General features: G+C 43.6%; 1 protein-coding gene across 8 annotated transcripts in view; it reads left to right on the forward strand.

Annotated features, from left to right (window-relative positions):
• Positions 1-11694: 11694 nt before the first annotated feature.
• Positions 11695-25675, forward strand: part of LOC109917604 (acyl-CoA-binding domain-containing protein 5-like) — a 106818-nt gene continuing 92837 nt past the window's right edge. For 6 of the 8 annotated variants that reach the window (XM_048614747.1, XM_048614748.1, XM_048614752.1 and 3 more), the window contains exons 1-3: positions 11697-11778; positions 14903-15052; positions 22947-23076. In XM_048614747.1, the coding sequence (XP_048470704.1) occupies positions 23001-23076 (76 nt within the window). In that variant the 5' untranslated portion in view covers positions 11697-11778; positions 14903-15052; positions 22947-23000. Of the gene's footprint in view, positions 11779-14902; positions 15053-22946; positions 23077-25675 lie in introns of all 8 variants that reach the window. The other 2 variants (XM_048614753.1, XM_048614755.1) reach the window with 2 other exon arrangements.

Here is a 25675-nt window from a genome sequence, read left to right on the forward strand (position 1 = left end):
AAGTTGTTATGAGCAAAGTGTAAAGGGTTGCGACATTAAATCTCAGATTTTGTGGAGCTACCTGGGCTCCGATGTTTGCTCCGGGGTTAGGGGCACAAAGCTGGGAGAAATTCCAGCTCCATAAACCAGCCCTTAAAAAATGGCTGCCTGCATTTCCAATGTTTAGACCAGGGGAGTGCAGAGATGGGTTGTATTGAGAGCCGGGCCAGGCAACACAGGAATAGCCTTTGAAGGTGCCTAGTTCCCAAGGCAGGCTGGGTGGAAAGGATTTCTGGCACTGTGTTCAAAGCTTATTAAAACAGAAAACATCCTTCCTGCTCTCACCACTACCCCCCCCCCCCCCCCCCCCCCCCCCCACTCTTAATGCTCCATCCGTGAAAACCAATGCCCCTGTACCCACCTCCATGGCCTTTTAAATATCCTATGCCAATCTACCCATTCCCTCATTTAGCCCTTCATATTCCATATACTCCCAATTGTCTCCATACCCCTATACAGCTGCTACATCAACTCATATTCACTGTCCCTACACTTTACCTTCTGTCTCTCTGCTAACTGAGGCATTTTTCAGGAGGCTTCCTGACAGCAAATAGTTTTACCAATCTATTGATGACATCACTATTGAAAAAGGCACAGTCTCATTGATATCAAAAAGCCCCAACACATTTGAAATTGCTTCAACTAATCCTTTATATTGTAATAATCTCAGCTGTTGGCAATCCTGGACAATTTGGATCTCAGACTGAAATCTGGCTTGATAGATTATAAACCTGATAATTGTAGCCAGTTCCTGCAGCGATTAGTCACTGGACATATCCAAACAAGGCTGCTAATGTTCTGGTAACAAAATAGCACAAGTTAATTGCAAAACGTAAAATGAAAGCAAAGCTATATGTGAGAATTTAGAAATACCTTAACATAAACAGCAAAAACAAAAGTTCAACTCTTTTCCCAACACTGCATGTTAGTGATACTCAAACCCAACAAAGTATCACTCCTATCTTTAAGATTTCATATTCAAATGACTCTTTTCCAGTTTTGATGAGGAAAAACATCTATTCCAGCACTATTGCTCTGGATTTTTCTTATCATTTCTGACAGCCAAGAGACTTCTACAAACTTTCATAACTTGGTGACTTCTACAAATTAAATTCTGACAGCCTGAGATTTGTTTTGAGATCAATGAATTTGTTCCTTTGAACTCAAAGCTGAGTCTGTCCCCGATCACTTATATCTGTGCAAATCATACAACTCAGCAGCATGGAGTTTTTGCAGGATACTGGGTGGGAGGAGGTGTAGTCTTGGTAGCTATGGGAGTTTGTGTCCATAAACTGTCGCCAGAAATGGAAACGAAGAGGTCAGTAAAGGGGAGGGAGGTGTCTGAGATAGAGCAAGTGAATTTGAAGGTGTTAACGAAGGGTGGAAGGTGTTAATGAAGTCGATGAACTGTTTCAGTTCAGCCTGGGTACAGGATGCAGCACCGATGCAGTTATCGATGTAACGACGGAAGAGTTGGGGAACAGTACCGGAGTACGTACTGAAGAGGGACTGTTCAACATAACCAACAAACAGGCAGGTGTAGCTGGGGTCCATGTGAGTGTCCATGGCAACCCCAGATTTGGAGAAAGTGGGAAGAATTGAAGAAAAAGTTACTGAGGGTGAGGACTAGTTTGGCAAGGCGGAGTAGGGTATTGGTGGGTGGGGGTATCTGGATGGGTCTGTTGGAGAGGAAAACACTGAGGGCCTGTAGGCTGTCCTTGTGGGATATGGGCATGTGTAGGGATTGAACATCCATAGTGAAGATAAAACGCTGGGGGCCAGGGAACTTGAACTTACCAAAGAGTTGGAGGGCATGGTTTCCATTTCTGGCGACAGTTTACAGACGGACATTTACTATAAACCCACAGACTCCCACAGTTTCCTGGACTACACCTCCTCCTACCCTGTATCCTGCAAAAACACCATCCCATTTTCCCTATTCCTCCGTCTCCTTTGCATTTGCTCTGACGAGGAGACGTTCCACTCCCAAGCATCCCAGGTGTCCGCCTTTTTCAAACAAAGCTCTTTTCCCCCCTCTGTCATCCAGACAGCACTCCACCTCACCTCCTTCATTCCCCACTGTACAGCTCTTAACCACACCCCGCCAAAACATAATAAAGATAAGGTTCCCCTTGTCCTCACTCTCAACCCCACTAGCCTCTCCATCCAACATATCATCCTCAAACACTTCCACCAACTCCAATTAGACCCCACCATCTTGAACATCTTTCACTCCCCACCCCTTTCTGCCTTCCGCAAGGACCATTCCCTTCGCCACTCCTTAGTTTGCGCCACACTCCCCTCCAGCCACTCCAACCCGCCCGGTACCATCCCCTGTAACCGTAAAAGATGCAATACCTACCCACACACCACCTCCCTCACCTCCATGCAGGGCCCCAAACAGCCCTTACAAGTGAGACAGAGCTTCACCTGCATCTCCTCCAACTTAGTCTATTGCATGCGGTGCTCCCGATGTGGTCTTCTCTATGTCGGTGAGATCAAACTTAGACAAGGTGACCATTTCGCTGAGCATCTTCACCTGGCCTGTAATGGCCAACATAACCTCCCGGTCCCCACCCATTTCAACTCCCCCCTCCAAACCCCCTCCGACATGTCCGTCCTCAGCCTCCTCCAGTGTCGCTGTGACTCGCAACGCAAATTTGATGAACGATACTTTATTTTCTGCCTGGGCATCCTACATCCTGGAGGACTCAACATTAAGTTCTCCAATTTCAAATAACCTTCCCACCCATCCCGGGGCTTCCCTTCCAGCCCCAACCCCTCACTTCCATTCCACCTTCTGACCGTCCCTTCCAGCCACCAACCAGATTCATCCCTCTCATCGACCAACCAGGTTGTACCTACCACCAGTGTCCACCTATCACCATCATTCCACCTCCACACCTCTCCCCCTTTATCTGCAGCTCCCCCTATCCCCACATCGGTCCTGAAGAAGGGTAATACCTGAAACACAGTCTGCTCCTTTCCTCCAGATGCTGCCTGGCTTGCTGTGTTCTTCCAGCCTCCTGTGAGGCACTTAAGTCATGTTTTTATGGTCCCAGGCTGATCTTATTACTGGACAAGTCTGATCCCATTCTGAAATCTGACTTAATGGATCATATTTACTTTTGTTTCAACAGGGTGATCTGTCACTGAAACACAAACACACAATGCTGCAAATTTGGGTTTACCAATAAAGCAGAAGTTTATTGTGCAAAAGAAATAAAGATAAAATTGGATAAACCAAACTATTCAAATATAGCACAAGTTTAAATGTTTTGAAATACATGGTAAAAATGCAAACCCATCAATCCCAAATGCATTCCATCATAATACTCAAACACCAGACAGAATTCCCTTTTGTATCCATATACAGTTCAACTTAATTGTGGCTTCAATTTCCAGTCTTGAAAATCTGATAGCATCTTTCTTGATTCTTTATAGGGGTGAGTCTTGACTTTCTTATATTCACATAACCCCTTCAGAATTTAACCAAACACTTCTGGTCTGGAACCTTTAAACTAAGCTCCTTATACAGAGGTAACTTGTTTCTTAATAGCCATAAACTATCACTCTTTCTCCTGGGCAACTGTTCTTTCACATCTAGTTTCAGCCAAGGCTTCAACCAAACTGTCCTAAACTGAAGCTGAAAAGCTCCTTTCCCCTCAAGCTTTGGATTTTTTCCCAAGCCAAAAAGCAAATTCCAGAACCTTCTATCTGAAAGCACTATGCTGTTTACCTTGTAAACTCTCCTAATGCAAACAAATCCCCATTAACCTCCAGCATGTCTCTCTCTAATGCAATGTTTTAAAATAAATTACCATGGTTACAGAAATACTTAAGTTAATTATTAAACTACTTCTGACACACAGAAAGTCCATTAACTACTAGTTCAAAACCAAAACTCTAAAAAAAATTAACATACATATAATCACACATGTTATATCACAACATGCTTTCGTGGAAATGATGTCTTTAGTTCACCATTCCAAAATGACTTTCTGATGTCTTAAAAAATGATCAGCTCACCTTCACAGAATTGAAATGAAAATCTATTTTACCTCTATTTTAAAATCCAAATTCCTAGATGATTACAATATATTATAAACATTCATAAGATTATGAGCAAACATTTTAGTCGTGGTTAATACCTTATGTCAACAAACATATCATTAAACTTCTTACTAAGTCAACAAACATTTCCATTCGGTAAGCAGTTAGAACTTTACATTGATTGACATATGTTGGCATCAGTTTTCACATTGGAAGACACCAGCAGCATACCAGAACTTTAAGAGGTTCAAGGGCAGAGGTGAATTTTGTAACTATTGCAAAAGAGACGGTGCTCGGAAAGTTTGAAGGTGGATAAATCGACTGGACTGGATGGACTACATGCCAGATTTCTGAATGAGATAGCTGAGGATGCCTTGGTCATCATCTTTCAGAAATCACTGCAGTCAGGGAGGATCCCAGAAGACTGGAAAATGGTGAATGTAACACCCCTGTTTAAGAAGCGAGGAAGGCAGAAGACATGAATTTCTGGGCCATTTAGCATGATAGATTGTTTGTCAGGTTTTAGAGTCCATTTTTAAGGATGAGATTGCAGAGTAGTTGGAAGTGCACAGTAACATAGGGCTGGGACAGCACAGCTTCATCAAGGGGAGGTGATGCCTGAAAATTCTGTTGGCATTCTTTGAGAAGTTATCGAGCAAGTGAGACAAAGTGAATGTGATGTATTTTGATTTCCAGAAGGCTTTTGACAAGGTGCCACACAGGAAGCTGTTAAATAAGATAAGAGCCTATGGTGTTAGGGGCAAGGTACTCGCATGAATAGAGGATTGGCTGACTGGCTGAAGGCAGAAAGTAGAGATAGAGGGGTCCTTTTTGGGATGGTAGTGGCATTCCACAGGATTCCATGTTGGGACCACAACCACTCACATTATACATTAACAATCTTGACAAAGGAACTGAGGGCACTGTTGCTACGTTTGCAGATGATACAATGTTAGGTATAGGGACAGGTAGTGTTGAGTAAGTGAGGAGGCAGAAGAAGGACTTAGACAGGCTAGGAGAGTGGACAAAGAAGTGGCAGGTGGAATACAAGTGGGAAAGTGTGAAGTTATGTACTTTGGTAGGAAGAACAGAGGTGTAGGCTATTTTCTAAACTGGAAAGGTTTCAGAAATCTGAAGCACAAAGGGACTTAGAAGTCCTAGTTTAGGTTTCTCTTCAAGTTAACATGTAGGTTCAGTAGGCAGTTAGGAAGGCAAATGCAATGTTAGCATTCCTTTCAAGAGGTCTAGAAAAAAACCAGAGGGACTGGGGCTGTATAAGGCTTTGATCAGACCTCATTTAGAATATTGTGAGCAGTTTTGGGCCCCATATCCTAGGAAGGATGTGCTAGCCTTAGTGGGGGTATAGAGGGTGTTTACAAGAATGATCTCAAGGATGAAGGGCGTGTATAGAAGCAGCAGTTGAAGACTCTGGGTCTGTACTCGATGGAGTTTAGGGGATGAAAGGGATCTCATTGAAAGTTACAGAATACTGAGAGGCCTGGATAGACTGGACATGGAGAAGATGTCTCCACTGGTCAGAGAGACCAGGATCCAAGGGCATTGCCTCAAAGTGAGAAGAGGAGGAATTTCTTCATCCAGAGAATGCTTAATCTGTGGAGCTCATTACTGCAGAAGGCTGTGGACGCCAAGTCATTAACTGTATTAAAGACAGAGATAGGTAGATTCTTGACTGGCAAGGGGATCAAGGGTTACAGCAACACGGTATGAGAACGGGGTTGAGAAATATTTCAGCCATGATTGAATAGTTGGGCAGACACAATGGGTCTAATGCCTTAATTCAGCTCCAGTACCTTATGGTTTTATGGTCACTGTGAAAATGAACGTCGGAGAAATCAGTCACATGTAATGAAACCTCGAATGGTATTATCTGACCAGACACTCTAAAATAAGCAGCACTTTTTTTAAACTCAACATTCTTCTTCTTGTGTTCAAGGGATGTGGGTATCACTGGCATCACATTTATTGCCCATCCACAATTGCACAGACGGCAGTCAAATGTAAATCCCATTACTATATAGGCCAGACCAGGTAAGATGGCAAATTACCTTCCGTAAATTTCCTTGGAAATGATGCATTTCGATCATTGTTCCAGCTGACTTTCTGACCCTTTAAAAACATACTTTCCGACCAAAATCCATCTGCCTCTTTCTTAAAATTCAAATCCCAAATAATAACAATATACCCATTTATTGCAATTGTTACCTCTCCTAACATTAGCCACTGTTGGCCACTCTTCAACTGTCATCCCAAACTACCCCATTCACTGCACACTTCCATCAGATTGTCAAGTGTGAAATGTTCTGTGGTAAAAACCAAAAGAACTGTGGATGCTATAAATTAGGAACAAAAACAGAAGTTACGGGAAAAACTCAGCAGGCCTGGCAGCATCTGTGAAGAAAAAATCAGAGTTAATGTTTCGGCTCCAGTGACCCTTCCTCAGAACTAATGCCAGACCTGCTGAGCTTTTCCAGCAACTCCTGTTTTTGTTCCTGACTTACAGCATCCACAGTTCTTTCGGTTTTTATTTAGTATTTAACTCACGGTGGCTCAGTAGTTAGCACTGCTGCGTCACAGCACCAGGTACCTGGGTTCAATTCCACCCTCAGGCGACTGTGTGGAGTTTGCACATTCTCCCCATGTCTGCGTGGGTTTCCTCTGGGTGCTCTGGTTTCCTCCCACAGTCCAAAGATGTGCAGGGTAGGTGGATTGGACATGCTAAATTACCCTTTGTCCAGAGATGTTTAGGGGAGGTGGCTGAGACATGGGAAATGCAGGGGTAGGGGAATGGGTCTGGGTGGGATGCTCTTCGGAGGGGCAGTGTGGGCTTGTTGGGCTGAATGGCCTGTTTCCACACTGTAGGGATTCTATGAGCCACATCTCTTCTAGGCATGCCCACTTTGAAGAAATTCTGCTCCTCTCTCTGACGGAATTTGCTTTCCAATCAAAAATGTTCTGTTGTGTTGTGTCGTGCTAGCGAAAGATAAGCCCTTTATTTCACACAGCGGGTGGTCCTAACATTTTTATGTTGCTATGCTGAGGGTAAGTGCCATATGAGTGCCAAACAATTTTCCAGCATAATTTAAAGAAATATCTGCTGGAGATTCCCTTGTGTAACTTCTAGCATCTTTCTACAGAACAGCCTAACACTGCTTTCGAACAGATGGCCAACCTGGTCTATTGGATAGAAAGTGTTGATCGGATTAGGTTAAAAGAAAAATGGAGGGAATAAATGTAAATTGGCAAAGGGAATCATCACCAGCCCCCCACCCTCCCTTTGCCTGAAGCAACAAAAAGTACTTTTGAGCCCTTTAGTCATCTGAAAATTTTTTGTGGCAGGCATAAAATTGAGATTCAAGGCTGAATTGCCCAGTGATTTTCAGAATCTTTATCCACTATTACGCAAACAGAAAAAGAAGTTTTGTGTTTGATACATTGTGTTGCATAAGTGACATTAATGCACTACTTTTGAGTTTCTGTGATATTTTTGGGCAGTTTTTGCTGATTGATCTGCTTAAGCCCTAAGGGAACGGTAAGGATACGAATATTATCACCAGATGGTACTGTAGGCAGGAGTTTCCTATTGGCCCTCAAATAAGTATAGAGACATAGAAAATGTGTTCAGCTGCTCCCCTGTCATTGACTCAGACTTAAATGTAGAATTTGAGAACTTTTGAAGAATCCCCAAACTTTCTTTGCTGATTTCTGGTCAACTAATTATTTTCACAATTTTCACTGAAACTTACATGTGGCTGACTGATCATATTCAATCTCCTGCACTAGTATCAGAGGTTATCCTTGACTTACTGTGCTGGGACCCCTTGAACGAAAACTATCACCTTTGACTTGACTTGGCTGATGACTGCTCATGGCTAGGACAAGCTTCTTGTGTTTATGCCTGCACTGAATGGCAAGGCGAGACAGCAGTACTATGAACCTGTGTCTCTGGCTAAAGGCCACATGCAAAAAGTCAAGGCAAAGTGAGACAGGGATATTGTGATGATCCAGGCAGGTTCAAAGCGAGCAAGACTAAGACAGCAAGCCAGCAGCCTAGAGGCACAGTCTGGACCAGTCCATGTCCCAGAGAGTAAAGTGTCCTTGCTGCACAATGATAGTTGCTGCATGCCCAGAGGAACAGCGCTGATGTGCAGAAACATACTGTAAGTCAATTGGAAATATGCTATGAGAGTTCTTAGTTGGATGTCGATGTTCGTGGATGTAGCCAGTACCCATGGAGCTTGCCTGAGATGTTTGGGTGTGGTGTCCAAAATGGAGGGCCTTTGGAGCAATGACAAACTGAAGTAGCTTGAAGTGCCTGCTTTGACTTCAATGGAAAAGAATTCTCAGCATCTAGATTGCTCACAGCAAGTGGTCGGATAAGAAGGTGCATATTAATGAGGCAAGATGTGCAGTTAATAAAGTCATTAGCAATAATCCCACTTAATAGGCAACTCGCTACTGCCAAGTGAGAATCTCACTTTGACACCCACAACTTAGCTATAAGATGCAGTGCCACCCCTCCCCAGTTCCCCCACCCCAGTGCTGACATTTAACAACCTTGAAATTTCATGGCTCTGAACTGATTTGAGAATTTCAAAGCCAAGGAAGTTGTGTATTTTGGAAAATATAAATGAAATCGATTGGTTGAGGTCAACACTTTCAATAATTCATCATTTAGAACATAAACTGTGCCATGCCATTAATTAGGGGCATTCTGAATGTGAAAGTTCAACATTTCACTTTCTTTAGTTGCTCTGAATTCCAATCATCTAATTGCAGACTCCAACTGAATAGAATCAGCTTTGCGGTGACCTGCTGTAGGTTGGACCATGATGAGCCGGCCTCAGAGAGAATTCAAAAAGGTCAAGTTGCAGATCCTTCAGCATATAAAAAAATTGAGGAAACTAAAAAATAGAGGCTGCACATTCTAAAAGAGAACTTATATCTTGTGATCAAAATTCAACCACTGAGTGATGGTTCATTTCCTGTGCAATATCAGTTGGCAGCCTGTCTGTCTCATGGTTATCAACTCTGTGTTTAATCCCACCTAGTGTCACTCAGGAGTCCCACTCTTGTATGACTGTCTCTGTTCCATCTGCTGCACAAGAAGATAGTGGGAGAAGAAGGTGCAGAATTCTCCAGGTTCTTATGTTTCCCCTCTGTGACTTCCTCTGGGCAAGCTCAGCCTTGCAGTTCTGCTCATCTCTTCCATTATCCCTCCAAGCAGGTAACCCCTCAACACTGTCTCCCAGTTGTCAGTTTCAATGTCTGCCATCTTCAGATCTTGCTTGCAGCTGTCTTTGTAGTGGCACTATGAGCATCAAGCAGATTGTGATCCGGTGGCTATCTCACAATACAGAAAGTCTTTGGGTTTATAGCTGCCAGAATCCCATGAATATGGCCATGCCAATGCAGATGTCATTGGCTTAGCATTGAATGTAGAATGCTTTTGGAACCACCCTAGGAGTTTTGAATTAAGGAGCTTGTCCTGCCAATAGGTGCCGAGGATATAAAAACAGAAATTGCTGGAAAAGCTCAGCAGGTCAGGCAGCATCTGTGAAGAGAAATCAAGCTACTGTTATGGATCCAGTGACCCTTCCTCAGAACTGATGGTAGCTAGGAAAGTGTTGTTCTTTATGCTGAAGATAGGTTGAGGGAGGGGGTAAGGACTAAATGATAGGTGGAGATACAGCCCAAAGAGAGAAAAGAATGGTTGGACTGACAAAGGAGTGGATAACGATCTGGCTTGGAGGGTGAATAGCTATCATTGGGGACAGTCAGTGGCTAACAACCTGTGATAACCATGTGATAACAAGGCCTGGTGTGTAGGGCTTGGGTAAGCACAAGGGAGAGCTCAAGCCCTAAAGTTGTTGAACTCAATATTGAGTCCAGAAGGCTGTAGAGTTCCCAAGCAGAAAATGAGGTGCTGTTATTCCAGCTTTGCTGGAGCACTGCAACAAGCCTGAGACAGAGATGCTGGACAGGGAACAAGGTGATGTGTTGGAGTGGCAGGCAACTGGAAGCTCAGGGTGTTTTTTTTTTGTGGACAGAAGGTAGATGGTCTGTGAAGCCATCACTCAGTCTATGCCTTATTTCCCCAATGTAGAAGAGGCCAACATAAAGGATGCCAAAGATATACCTGGCAGAATGAAGGTAGAAATTCATCACCTTTCTCTCATTCAGTATATAGATGTTATATCTCCACCTGAACTGACTTTGCTACAAGGCAAGAGGAATAAGCAATCATTTATTATGAAATGTTGAGAAGGTTCTGGAAATAATGATAGAGAGTGATAATGCTGTTATTGTGTGGAATTTTACATATATTGTATCTGGGATCATCTGAGCTTTGTGAATTTGGAGCAGCATGGTGGCTCAGTGGTTAGCACTGCTGCCTTACAGCACCAGGGACCTGGGTTCAATTCCACCCTCAGGTGACTGTCTGTGCAGAGTTTGTACATTCTCCCCATGTCTGTGCTCTGGTTTCCTCCCACAGTCCAAAGATGTGCAGGTTAGGTGGATTGGCCATGCCATAGTGTCCCAGGGGTGTGTAGATTAGACATGGGAAATACAGGGGGTGGGCTGGGGTGGTGCAGACTTGTCAGGCTGAATGGCCTGTTTCCACACTGTAGGCATTCTATGACTTTCTCGGTTTTATTTCAGTCATTAAAAATGGATATTAAGATCTTATTTGTGCTACTATTCCAACACCAATGTCATTACTTCATCCGATGAAGGAGCAGCACTCTGAGAGCTTGTGATTTCATATAAACCGGTTGGTCTCTCACCTGGTGTCATGTAACTTCTGACTTTGTCCTCCCCAGTCCAACACCGGCACCTCCACATCATCTTTACAGCATGAGTGATCATTCTCGCATTCACCTCTGACTGCAGATGCACCAAACTACTGTGCAAGATCTTTTGCACAGAACCACCACAATGGCAGGACTTCCACTTATTCATGGGGAGGTGATTGTTTTTCTAACCTCACTAATTCCTGTCAGCCCTTGCAATCTCTAGCTGCTAGACAGACAGTATTTCCTGTTGCATATACTTCTTTTTTGAGTACCCCGAGCGAGTATCGAATACTCTCAGGTCAAGCGTGGCCTAATTAGATACAAAGTCAAGTTGCTTCTACGCTGCCACAATACTAAACTCTGTTCCAACATCAGGAGTACACCCCTTGCTCCAGCAGTCTGACCGTACCTGAGCGGAATTACAATCTAGTGCTAAAGTCGGGCAGATCAGAGCTTGGGGTTATGAGGGGGGAAAGGGTGCGGATGTATTCCATGCTTCAGAAATAAATACACTTTGCTTCACGTAGCATCATTTCAGCAGTGGACAATGTAGACTTTTAACCCCACAGCAGATATTTATTGTATGTGGACCAAAATTAAACCAACATCCTCCAAACAGTGCAATGAGCACAGTAACTATTCTTAAATCTCTACTCAGGTTACGGCGCTTATACTGATGGGTCTGAGTTTACTGCGTGACCTGATTTAACACCAAAGCCACTGTGCATCATCTGAGACAATTTCCCTTTAAAAAGTGATTGGAGTGAGCTGTAACTCCTCCTCCCTGCCTATACTTCCTGTATAGTCATTTTACTGAGGCTGGTGAAGGTTGTTTGCAGGCCTCTTCCTCTGAGCTGTTTATGCTTGTAGGGTATTTGTCTGAATTATGATTATTATTACAAATTTTGGTTAAGTTAAGATGTCCAGGACGTTTTTGTGAAGCTTCAGCTGTTGCTTAATTCTCTTGGTTATAACCCTTTACCGGTCTGCGTTAGAATGGCATTGCTTTCTTGGTTTTTAGTTCAGACCTAATGCTGACTGTGGCGATGTCGAGCCTATTATCCATTGAACAGAAACGCACAAATACCATGTTTCCCACCGCACTGAAGGTGTGTGGGTGTTAGGGAGATGTGACAAGTATCACAGTTGCAGTTTGCGAGCCCAGTAACATACGTGGGACATGTGCTATTTTCCATCAGGGTAGTGTTTTGGAATAGCTTTCGTTTTTAAGCCTGACGGGATGAATCCTTGTAGCTGCATTTGATTTGCAAAACCCAAAAGGTTGTTTTTTTTTTCTGATGTTCTGAGGGTTTTTTTGTAAAAATAAATAGCGTGACAGCGTCAGTGGACACAGCCAGTGCGAACTTCCTTTGTAGGTGATTATGAAACTGACCAGTAACCTAGAGTCTGAGCGGTCTCACTGCGGTGTCAATGGTAAAATAACATCACCTCACTGCACCCAGCTGCTTTAATCCCTCAGAATTCAATGCAGAGTGTAAGGCTGCTGTAACTTTTGATATAATTAACTATAACAATTCCTTCTCTCCCTCTTTCTCCTCGTCCCCACTCCAACCAGCTTCACTCCTTCAGTGAGGGTCTAATGGTATACAGGGTGGAATCTTGTTCAGGTGTCAGGGGTCTTAGAACTGGCAGGAGATCCTCTCTATCTTTTTTTCCGGAAGGTCTGCTCAGCTACACACTATGAAGGCATTGGAGGGGCCACTAATGGGCCTGGTATAAAGACCCCTGTCATCCTTAATTGGCCACTTAAAGGCCTCACATGTCAGTAAAGTCAACCATGGGTCTTTCCACCCAGAACTTCCTTCGAGCTTAGGATGGAAGGAGGTGGAATGTCAATCCCTGTGTAATCAAATCCTGTCTCCAAGCTCACTACACTGGGTGCAGAAGATTTCACCCAGGGGTTCTTTTGGTGCAGTGATAGTGTCTCTACCTCTGAGCCAAGAGATGTGGGTTCAAATCTCACCTTCTCCACATGTGTCGAATGACATCCCTGAACAGGTTGATGAAGATTTTCTGAAAAAATTTCACCCATAGAGTTGTAAAGTGAGTGGGCAATAAGTTGGTAGATACTGGATATTGAGGGATGCCTGAGGTTATTCTCTCTGGCTTAAAAAAAGACATTTATTTTTCAAAGATCTGAAGTTCTAAAAACTAACATTTAGAGAAACTTAGGTGTACACACTTCAGGAGCTAAAGTTAGTATTCATGTACAGCAAGGAATTAGGAAATTGTGGTGTGTGGCCTTTATTGAAAGGCAATTGATGTATAAGTAAATTGCTTCAAGGGTTTTGGTGAGACCACACCTTGATTAATCTGAGCACTTTCCAAGGAAAGAGATAACAAGGTGTAGAGCTGGATGAACACAGCAGGCCAAGCAGCATCAGAGGAGCAGGAAAGCTGACGTTTCGGGCCGAGACCCTTCTTCAGAAAAGGAAAGATGTATTTGTCTTGCAGGCAAAGCAGCAAGCTTTTACCACTTTAGTTCCTAGAAAGCAACAGTTCTCCTCTGGTGAGAGGCTGAGTAAATGGGCCCCATCCTTTGACTGGAGTTTTAGATGAAAGAGAGATGATTACATGAAATGGACATGGTTCTAGATGGGCTTGACAGGGCAGACGCTGAGAAGATATTTGTTCTGGCTGGGGTATTGTGACAAGATGTGCCTCGTAAAAGGGATTTGATTTGTCCTGTTTCTCTTGAAGAAGTGTGTTATAAATCTGGTGCTGAGGTGTCTGCTCCATGGAAAGCAGAGTAAATAGCTTTAGCATTTTTAAACTAAACAGAAGCATGAATGGGTGGAATCAAGCTCGCATAGACCTAGGGTTTTCATTTTGCTTTTGGTTATAGAACCATAGAGTTATACAGCCCAGAATCTCACTCTTCAGTCCAACTCATCTGTGCCAACCAGAGATCCCAATCTGACCCAATCACATTTGCCCGCATTTCGCACATATCCCTCCAAACCCATTCTATTCATATACCCATTCAAATGCCTTTTAAATGTCGTAATTGTACCCACCTTCACCACTTCCTCTGGCTGATCCTTCCATACATACACCACCTTCTGGGTGGAAAAAAATTACCCCTAAGCTGCTGAAGTTGGGGTTTGGAGTTGAAGCTGTTAGATATAACTCTCTGCTGCTGCTAAAACTCTCTCTGTGTCTCTTTCTTTCCCTCGCTCCCTCTCCTGCTCTCGCTCTGTCGCTCTCTGCTGCGAGATTCATTCTTTCAGTTTTTCTTTGTCCTGGACTACAGAAGATCACGAGTGAGGGAGATCTGTTTTGCCGAATTTGCCTTTGCCAAGGATGTGTTTGTGGGATGCTGCTATATTGGAACAGTTGATGAGTAGTAGTTAAAATATGTATTATTTTGTTAAGTATTTCGATAGAGTTAAAGTTAGAGCAATTTTTTTTTGTTTATGTTTCAACTGTGGTGTAAGAATAAAGTGTCTTGCTAAAAGCCGAGTAGTTTGCCAAATCAAGTCACATCTGGAACGCAGTGCCTTACGCTTTCCTTCAAATAAAATAAAAGTTAGAGTCAAGGCTATCTCCTTGATATATTTTGAGGGGGTTTGGTCTGGTCCATAATAGTATCAAAACATGGAGAAACCAATCTTGGGTTAAGAGGCTTACCATTTCAGACTAAGATAAAGAGAATGTTCTTCACTCAACTGGTTGTAAATCTTTGGAATTCCCTACCTCAGGAGTGTTGTTGATGCTCCATCATTGAAATAATTAAGGCTGGGATAGCCAGAGTATTGGCCTCTCAGGAAATCAAGTAACTTGGAGGGTGGGTGGGAAAGTAACTTTGAGGCAGAATATCAGCCTTAATCGCGTTATTTGTTGGAACAGGTTCCAAGGCCGCTGTGATTTATTTCTGCTCCTATTTCTTTGAGTTTGCTCCTTCTACATTTAGGAGGCAGAGTGAGATAGCAGATTATGTGCATTATGACTCATTTTTCTCATTCCCACTTTAGGCATCTCACAGCAGGGAACGTGTGGATCAGGAACTCTGCCTATAAGCAGTTCCAGTACAGTACCGATCAAGGAAAAACATCAATGTGAAAAGTGTGCCTCTAAGTTTGGTGCCAATAGTCTTCTAGGCCTTTGACACTGATCTGTTCCAGGTTAGTTTAAATCTCTAGGAATTGCATTTGCTGCACCGAGTGCCCTGTTTGACATTGTGCTGGTAGTGTAATTTATTGTGCAACTCAAAGGACTGCTGGGACAGCCGCCAACGTTGGTCAATATTTGTAGAGAGAGTTGGCAATAGGGAACGGCGAGAAGTATGTGGCAGCAGTTTGCATTCTCTTGTTTCTGTGTGCATGTTTGTGCTTATCAGGGCAGGTCGTGCTGAGGATGGGACCAAGTATTTTTAAACTCTGGAATCTATCCACCTAATATATATCGCAGTATATAGTAGGAACTGCAGATGCTGGAGAATCTGAGATAACAGGGTGTAGAGCTGGATGAACACAGCAGGCCGAGCAGGAAGGCTGACGTTTCGAGCCTAGACCCTTCTTCAGATGCCGCTTGGCCTGCTGTGTTCATCCACCTCTACACCTTGTTATCTCATATATCGCAATATGTTGCTTTATGTGCCGCAGTGCTGACTATTACCAGCTTGTTGTTAGGGTGGTTTGCTACCACCATTGCATTTTCTTCTCTAGGTCTAAGGGCCTACGTAGTTCACAGTGGAAAGGGAGACCGATACTGAGGCCTGACAAGATGATGTTCTTTCACAAAGCAAGACAGATATTTTCAAAGCCACCTGTTCAAAGATGTTGTTATATACCTCTGGCGTAGGTGTGACTTGAACCAGGGTCTCCTGGCCTAAAGATTGGGACACTACCTCTGCTTTCTAGAGCCCCCAAACAAGATACTGTTTTTTGCATGACAGCAATCGGGTACAAATTATATAAGTAGGTTGGACATTATTACTAAGACTATTGGGAGACGTGCCAATGGCTCGTTGGTCTAAGGGTATGATTCTTGCTTTGGGGATGGTACAACGTGAATATGCGAGAGATCCCGGGTTTAAATCGTGGACAAGCCCAAATTACTTGTCTTTGTTTAGGGCGGCATGGTGGCTCATTGGTTAGCACTGCTGCCTCACAGCGCCAGGGACCTGGGTTCGATTCCAGCCTCAGGCGACTGCCTGTGTGGAGTTTGCATGTTCTCCCCGTGTCTGCATGGGTTTCCTCCAGGTGCTCCGGTTTTGTCCCACAGTCCAAAAATGTGCAGGTTGGGTGAAAAGGCCATGCCAAATTGCCCATAGTGCTCAGGGATGTTTGGGTTAGGTGGGTTAGACATGGGAAATTAGGGGGATGGGTCTGGGTGGGATGCTCTTCGGAGGGATGGCGTGGACTTGTTGGGCCGAACGGCCTGTTTCCACACTGTAGGGATTCGATGATCTATGATCTGTGATCTATGACCTGTCTTCCCCCAACGAGATCCTAAGATGTTCTGCCTTTTCCTAATCCCATTCCGTCATTGGATTGGGTGAAGCTCGATGCATTCTGCAACATTAACCCTTTCAGAACCATTATTACCTTCCAGATAGTGCCAACCTCAGCAACTCCGGTGTTCTCGACATTTATTGGTTGAAATCCTTATCATTTGTCACAATTGATGGGTCTGAATGTGTTGGCAACTGACTGTTGTGGACTTGTCTGTTGAAACTGAGATTGTCCAAACTCATTTAAAACTGGGCCTTGCAGCTTGGTGGAAAGTTATGGAATTGTGGATAGTTGCAGCCTAATCTTACTGTCTAGCTCTTAGTCCATCGCCATGTAGTTTACGCATTTCAGGTGAATATCCAAGTACCTTTTGAATATTATGAGGATTTCAACCAAACAAAAGATTAACTTAAAACTGATATTAGCAAATTCTTCACAAAATATGGTTGGCGGGTTTCCAGGTAAAATCCTGGAGTTGTGAAAAGCTAAAATTAATTGTGAATCAGTTAAAGATAACAAAGGGAGAGATTTCTGGATCGAAGAGTTGAGATGAATCATTTGCCATTAAAAAGTATCTTGTGATCTTATGATACATGTGCTTTTTTCGAATGATTCCCTGATGGATTTGGATCCTCACCCCAGAGTTTAGCAGGCAATTTGCTAACTCACTAAACCACCCAGATCCTCCTATGGATCATCACATAGGAAATTCCATGTCACTAGTCACTCTCAGGAATACTTTATCGTGGTTTAAAGTATTGTGATTTATTCTTGGTGATAGGGACCCACCACATAAAATATCCTTCATAATGACATCAGTAGAGTGTGAAGCTGGAAGAACGAAGTAGGTCAGACGATGTCAGGAGCAGGAAAGTCGATGTTTCGGGTTTACACCCTTCATCTGGACTGGCCAGGGGGAAAGGAGCTCAGAAATAAATGGGGGGGCGGTGGTGGTGCTGGGGCTGGGGTAAGGTAGGTAGAATGGTGATAGGTGGATGCAGGTAGGGGGTTTACAGCCTTCTGTATAATGGCAGTCACTTATATCAACTAAAAAGCATTGAACAGGTATTTAGTGTTGGTCTTCACAGTGGAAGACACAAATGCCGATAATTGATTACAAAGAGGCTATGGTGGGTGAGAACCTAGAAATGATCATTATCACTAAAGAAATAGTGTTGGAGACGTTAATGGGGCTGAAGGTAGACAAGTCTCCTGGCCCTGTGGAATACATCCCAGTGTACTAAAAGAGATGGAGGGGGAAATAGCAAATGCGCTTAGAGTAATTTACCAAAATTCACTAGATTCTGGAGCGATTCCGGCAGATTGGAAAATAGCAAATGTTAAGCACTGTTTAAAAAAGGAGGGAGACAAAAGGCAGGCAAGTATCGGCCTGTTAGCTTAACTTCTGTTATGGGGAAAATGTTTGAATCTTTCATCAAGGAAGAAATTGAGAGACATCTGGATAGAAAAATTGTCCCGTTGGACAGGCACAGTTTGTGTTCACGAAAGGCAGGTTACGTTTAACTAATTTAGTAGAATTCTTTGAGGATATTATGAGCGCGGTGGACAATGGGGAACTGGTGGATGTGGTGTATCTGAATTTCCAGAAGGCATTCGACAAGGTGCCACATAAAAGCCTGCTGTATAAGATAAAGGGGCACAACGTTACGGGTAATGTATTTGCATGAATAGAGGATTGGTTAACTAACAGAAAGAAAAGAGTGGGGTTAAATGAGCATTTTTCTGGTTAGCAATCAGTGGCTAGTGGTGTGCCTCAGGGATCGGTGTTGGGACCGCAATCGTTTACAATTTATGTAGGTGATTTGGAGTTGGGAGCCAAGCGTAGTGTGTCAAAGTTTGCAGATGACACTAGGATGAGTGGTAGAGCAAACTGCACAACGGACTCTGAAAGTCTGCAGAGAGATATAGATAGGTTAAGTGTGTGGTCAAGGGTCTGACAGATGGACTGCAATGTTGGTAAGTACATGAATCACAAAAAATTGGTTTGCAAGTGCAGCAGGTAATTAAGAAGGCAAATGGAATATTCTCCTTCATTGCTCGAGGGATGGAATTTTAAAATATGGAGGTTATGCAGCAGCTCTATAGAGTGCTAGTGAAGCCACACCTGGAGTGCTGTGTCCAGTTTTGGAGTTCTTACTTGAGAAAGGCTCTACTGGCACTGTAGGGGGTGCAGAGGAGGTTCTCTAGGAGATTCTGGATTTGAAAGGGTTGGCTTAGGAGGACAGATTGAGTAGACTAGGACCCTATACTCTTTGGAATTCAGAAGAATGATGAGGGTTCTTATGGAAACATTTAAAATTATGAATGGAATAGATAAGATAGAATGTTGTTTCCACTGGTGGGTGAAACTAGAACTAGGAGGCATCGCCTCAAAATAAGGAGGAGCAGATTCAGGACTGTTTTGAGGAAGAACTACTTCACCCAATGGGTTGTGAATCTGTGGAATTACCTGCCCAGTGAAGCAGTTAGGCTACCTCGTTGAACATTTTTCAGGCAAAGATAGATTTTTGAACAGTAAAGGAATTAGCGGTTACGGTGAGTGGGTGGGTAAGTTGAGCTGAGTCCACAAAAATGTCAGCCATGATCTTATTGAATGGTGGAGCAGGCTCCACGGGCCAGATGGCCTACTCCTGCTCCTATTTCTTATGTACTTATACATTTGCATTAGTGTGAAATTCAGAGTTGTCAGTTATAACACCTTAAGCTCCTTTCAATTTGTGCAGAAGTACCTCATTAAAGTTTCTCTTTTTATGCAGAGCCATTTGTTTGTTTTGGTTTGACCTACTTTGCCATGTTGCACTCTGTTCCTGTAGCTTTAATCATATTCCTCTTGGCTTTAGACCGGAAGTTAGCACTGAACACGATCTTTCTCAGCAAGGTTCTTTCCAATTTCTGTTTTACCAGCCTTCATTGGCTATCACCGGATTAAAACAAATGTGGAAATGTCAACCGTCACAGACGGAGAAAGATCAACTGAAGCGAGGCTAACATCTGTTACCATTTGTTGTTCTTGAACTATTGGCATTTCCACAGTTTTTAATATTGGCATAACCAGTCAGCATTGCAATCAGTGAAATCTTTTCCAGTTTCTTTGAAGAAATTGGAAGATCAGGCACCTGCAGGCAAAGCTGAGGGGTCTGAGCAGTGGGGATGAAAGAGAAAAAGGAACATGGGGGAAAATAGTAATGAACTTCAAGTCACTGCCCATAAAGGACAGATTGTGTTTGCGCAAGCACACTAGGTATAAGCAGTGGGAACTATCAGCAGTGAATGCTTCACTTGGCATTCCGCTACTAATGCGGAGGTGTTAACCTGTTTCAAAAAAGGTGTTAAAACCTGCATCAAATAACTTGTACCATTCATCCGTGTATCACCAACAGGAATTTCAAACATTATACATTATTCATAATTAGGCATTTGTGAATGGACAAAAATCTGAATTCCTTAAGAGGAGTTTAAACTGCAATACAGGGCAAGTCATCTAGGGAACTAGTGATTTGTACATGCAATGAACCAAGGTGTGTGATCAGAAGTTTGGTAAAGGTTCTGAAAACTCTAGTTAGGATTGAGGACAAAGAATCAACCCACACACTTAAATCCAAGCCTGCTGCTTGCAAGGTGTAATTGGAAAATAAATAGATTGCCATAATCTCTTGCAGCACTTTTGCATAAAAATAGCGGCTGCAGCTCCAAGCCTTGCCACCTCAGTTGGGTACACTTGATTGGTCATTGTTATACTGTCTGCAACACCTGGCCCTGTTTAAAACAACTACTTCCCCCACTCCGCCATTACTCCCCAAATGTAATCGCTCTTTTTAAAACCGTAATCCTTTTATTAGTTTAGCACAAGGTGCATATTACCTTTTGCGTACTGCAGGTTTTTGGGTGATTAGTGACACAAGGCTTATGCAATGGTCTATAAAAACACTTGTGAAGTGGCTTACTGCATCGAAACAACCTATAGGCCGAAGCGTGCTCATTTCCTGTGTATCTTTGCTTCATTCATGTTCTTAGTTTCTCACTAGCGATTCTAGCTTTCCTCGGTGATCCTTTTAGCTGCAGGCTGTTCTTGCTACTTTCTTCAACAAATGGAAAAGCTTCAAGAGTTAGGAAGAGGGATTGTCTTATCTCCCATCCAGTCAGTAAAATAGCCTAGTTAAAATAGCTCTGTTCTTTGAATGTTTTGCTTTTCTAGTTTTGTTCGTCTCTTGACGGTAGCTACGTAGTGTTGACATGATAACTTCCAATTATGGAAATAGGGAGCTCATTGTATCAGAAATCATGCATGCATGCATTTCTGTAAACTATCTGTCATTGATGCAGTGTTGTGACACTGGCTATCAATTTTCATTGTGGCAATTGTTTGGACTGTTAGTACATGACTTTGTTGAAAGATCCTTGTTATTAGTAACCTGTATCCTTTGACTGAATAAGAAAACATCTAAAAACATGTACAACCATGCTCTTCTTGGGTCAAAGCATGTCAGTCTGAGGAACTGAAGAGAAACCATACATAAAATAGTTCTGAATGATGCAATCCAGGGCTATCCAACCACTGTTCACAATTCTTGATTTAGAGATGCCAATGTTAGACTTGGATTTCCAAAGGCAGAAGTCACATGACACCAGGCTATCGTCCAACAGGTTTATTTGAAATCACAACCTTTTGGAGCACTGCTCCTTCATCAGGTAAAGTGTCTTCTGACTTTGGACACAATTCCTGATGTTATAACTTGACAACTGCCATGCCTTAAGTTCCTGAGTTAAGATTTATTTTGTGACATAATGCCATACCCTTTTATTTTGGCTTGTCCAAAAGCGTTAACTTTTTTGGCATTGTTATCACTTCTGTGCTGTAGCTTGTAATAACTGATATGATTATGAAATCAGTCCAACAGATTAAAGTGATAATGAAGCTTGTTGCTTCAGAAGTACAGGGCTGTATATCTCACTGGCTGTTTGTTTTGTTGTCAGGCCTGTCAATTTTTCAATACTTCTCCACCGCCTGATAAATTAGACTTTTTTTTCAAAAATGACCTTTGACATGCATCTGCTTATTGACTCCATGCCACTTGTGTGGGTCCTGGTGTACTCCATGAGTAGCAGTGGAGAAAAGGAAAATGGTGTTGGGAGGATGTAAAACAGAAGAACAGGAAATGAGCGATTGCAGTTTTAAAATTCTCACTTTCATGACACAGGGATGTGTGCAGCTCTTACCCTGGTTACACAGATCCTATTCTTGTTGCAAACCGCAGACGTTCACCTCAGTTTTTTTTGTGAGCTGAATGTATGGGGGCTTTGCAGAGTGTGGTATCTGCAAGTTACGATCAGAGTAATAGGAGTAATTTTAAAGGAAGTTGTGGTATCGTTAAAATAGTTTCACAATCAGAATCCAGACGATCAGTTTTATGTTCAATATAACTATCTGTAGCGGCAAGAATTATCTTCCAGTTTCAGCTTCGATCTTCCCTTTGAACAAGTCAGATATAGGGAATTCTGTGCTGAGAAACTCACCCCCTGACGCCCCAAGGCCTGCCCACCATCTACAAGTCATAAATCCAGGGTATGATGGAACACTCCCCAGTTTCTAGATGGGTCCAGCTCCGACAATGCTCGAAGCTTGATACAATCAGGGCCAAGCAGTTTGGCACCACTTACACCACAGTCATCAAGCCTCCTTCAAGAACACTTCCAAACTTGCAACCTCTGCACCTAAAGTGACAAGGGTAGCGTATGGATGGGAATGTCACCATCCTGGAAGTTCCCCTCCAAGTCATACCCTAGCCAGGCCAAGAGTTACATCACCATTCCTTTATTGCTGCTAGGTCCAAATCCTCAGACACCCTAAAGGCACTGGAGCCTGAAATATATCGCACGGACTGCAACAGTTCAGATATGGAATATACATGGTGGTTTTGCCATTGATACTTGAATCCCATGCTGGAAATAAAAAAAACATACATGGGCCAGTTTTGATTTCAATAATGACTGATGGAATTGAATTGCGATTAAATTGGAAATATAAAGTTCGTTTCAGGAATGGTGACCAGCAATTGTAAAACCCCTTCTGGCTCATTTAATGTTCTTTTAGGGAAGGAAATCTGTCATCCTTAGCTGATCTGGCCTACATGTGGCAATCCAGACACACAGCAATGTTGTGGACTTGTAACTGCCCACCGAAATAGCCTATCACACCACACAGTTCAGCAGCAATTTGCAAAGAACAACAAATGTTAGCCTTGCCAGTGCCATCCACATCCCACTGAATAATTTTTCAAAAATTCAGGTAATTTATTTGTTCACAGGTATTGGGCATGGCTAGTTCTGGGGTACAAGTCGTCGATACTGTTGCTGTTGAGTGCAAAATAAATATTTGTCATCAGTACTTGATACTTCTCTGCAGTTAGTCTACACTACCCACCGATTGTGAACTTGACTATAGATCATATTTGCTAGGTGCCACACAATAATTCTTTTGGGTATCACCAAAACCGTGAGAGTCACATTAGTCATTCAGTGTCTATTGTGTTTGTACCAACAGCTTTGTAAGGCTGGATTGCTCAATTAAGTTTCCACTGACGCCTGCAAGTACAGCATGGCAGAGGCTCAGTCTGATTGCCAGAGACAGTTTCAGGCAGCTGTCTCAGTTATCCAGGCCTTGCCAAAAAGTGGTGAGTATGTTTTCTTTTTGCCTTGAATTAATTCTGACCTTATAATGTTTAAACAGGAATGGCATCAAATGAAAGCCATATCAGTGTTTAATTCTCTCTCATTTATTTTCGACTTCCTACCTTGCCTCTGAACCCATTCTTTTGCTAAGAGGTCTACCTAAATCTATTCCCAAGTCTCTGCCAGGGCTGAATACGCTGCATAGTCGTATAGCTAGTTTCAGAGGTAGCTACTCGGTAATTTTTGAAGAATGGAAATTGAACAACCATCCATTGGTCACTTGCTGTGATTTTAAAAGGGGCATCCTTATTTACATGCTCTAATGTAATCAAAGTTGTAACCAAAACATAAATTGCTGGAGAAACTCAGCAGGTCTGGCAGTATCTATGGAGAGAAAGCAGGTCTTCTTCAGGACTGATTGTAGCTGAGAAAATGTTGGTATATATGCTGAAGGTGGAGTGGGGGAGGGAGGAAGAGTAAATGATAGGTGGTGGCGGGGTGGTGGTGATGGGGGCGGGGTGGTGGTGATGGTGGGGGGGGGGTGATGGTGGGGGGGTGGTGAAGGTGAAGGTGGTTAGGCCCTAAAATTATTGAACTCTATCAAATCCTGAAGGCTGTAGGTTCCCAACAAGATTTTCAAAGCTGTTTTGCACAGTCATGTGAAGAATTATCCTATCCTTGGCCTGTTTTTGAATGGGCACAATGTGGCAGTCATTGTGTGAGTGACTCCGGGATGAATCACCTTGAGTCGTTCCTTTTGTTCTTCCATCAAATATGGGTATTACTAGCAAGCTTCATTTTTAATTGCCCTTGAGCTGAGTGGCCTGCTAGTTCACTGCAGAGGAATGTTAAGAGTTAACCACATTGCTGTGTGTCTGCGGTCGTGCATAGACCAGGTCAGGACAGCAGGTTTTCCTAGAGAGCCAGGTTGGTTTTTACAATAATTGATGATGGTTGTTATAGGGACTAGCCCCGTTATAGGGACTAGCTGTGTATTCCATGTTTCTTTGATGCATTTAAATTTTACCATCTATCGAGGAGGGGTTTGTACTCATGCCCCCAGAACATTAACCTATATCTCTGGATTACTGTCCAATGACATTACCACTACAGCATTGCCTCGCTCTGGGTTACTGTCCAATGGCATTACGTCTACAACGTTGTCTCGCTCTGGATTACTGTCCAGTGATGTTACCACTACTACATTGTCTTCTCTGCTTTTTCATGTCTGAAAACATTAGGTTTTGTCTTTACATTAGGTTTTATCGAACAGGAGCCCAATATACCTGCTGCAGACCCCTTCCCCTGCTTCTGACAAACCTCAACGCATGGACACCATCTGCTGGCCTCCTACTGTCCCTCTACCTCTTCATCCCCAGCTGCTATCGTGACATCAATCGCCTTAATCTCTCCACCCCTCTCACTCACTCCACCCTCTCCCCCAGTAGAACATGCAGCCCTCTGCTGCCTGCACTCCAAGCCCAACCTCACCATTAAACCCGCTGATGGCAGGGGAGGAGGGTGGTGCGGAGGTAGTATGGCGTACTGACCTGTACATCGCTGAGGCCAGATGCAAACTTTCCAACACCACCACATACTGTCTCCTCAATTATGACCCCACCCCGATCACCAAACCATCACATCCCAGACTCATCACCTCAGTAGACCGCTTGTCCATAACTTCCAAACTGGTTGTTCCCCAACCCTGCACCACGCGTTTCTATCTCCTACCCAAAATCCACAAACCTGACTGCCCCGGCTAACCCAATGTCTCTGCCTGCTCCTGCTCCACTGAACTCATCTCTGTCTACCTCGACTCCATTTTTTCCGCCAGGTCCAGGAACTCCCCACCTATGTTTGGGACACTATCCAGGCCCTCCACCTTCTCCAAGACTTTCAATTCCCTGGCTCCCAACACCACTACTTCACCACGAACATAGTGTCTCTCTGCACCTGTGTCCCCCACGAGGAGGGCCTAAAAGCCCTCCGTTTCTTCCTCTCCTGCAGGCCCAACCAGTCCCCCTCCACTGACACACACATCCGCTTGATAGAACTTGTCCTCACCCTCAACTACTTTAACTCCTCCCACTTCCCACAAGCCAAAGAGGGTGGCTGTGGGCACCTGCATGGGTCAGAGCCATGCCTGCCTCTTCATAGGATACATGGAATAGTCCCTCTTCTGCAGCTACACTGGCACCAGCCCTCACCTCTTCCTCCGCCATATCATTGACTGTATCGGTGCTGCCTCATGCTCCCTTGAGAAGTTCAAACAGTTCATCGACTTCACCGATACCTTTCACCCTGACCTCAAATTCACCTGGACCTCTGACACCTCCCTCCCCTTCCTGGACCCCTCTGTCTCCATCTCTGGTAACCGCCTCAGCACTGACATTTACTTCAAGCCCACCGACTCCCACGGCTACCTTGACTACACCTCCTGTCACCCACGCTCTCGCAAAAATGCAATCCCGTACTCCCAATTTCTCCAGCTCCGCTGCATCTGCTCCCAGGATGAAGCATTCAACTTCCGGACATCCCAGATGTCCTGCTATGTCAAGGAGTGTAACTTCCCCTCTCCCATGATTCATAATGCCCTCAACT

The sequence above is a fragment of the Rhincodon typus genome, chromosome 30 (assembly GCF_021869965.1).
Source record: "Rhincodon typus isolate 14 chromosome 30, sRhiTyp1.1, whole genome shotgun sequence".
In the NCBI taxonomy this organism is placed as follows: Eukaryota; Metazoa; Chordata; class Chondrichthyes; order Orectolobiformes; family Rhincodontidae; genus Rhincodon; species Rhincodon typus.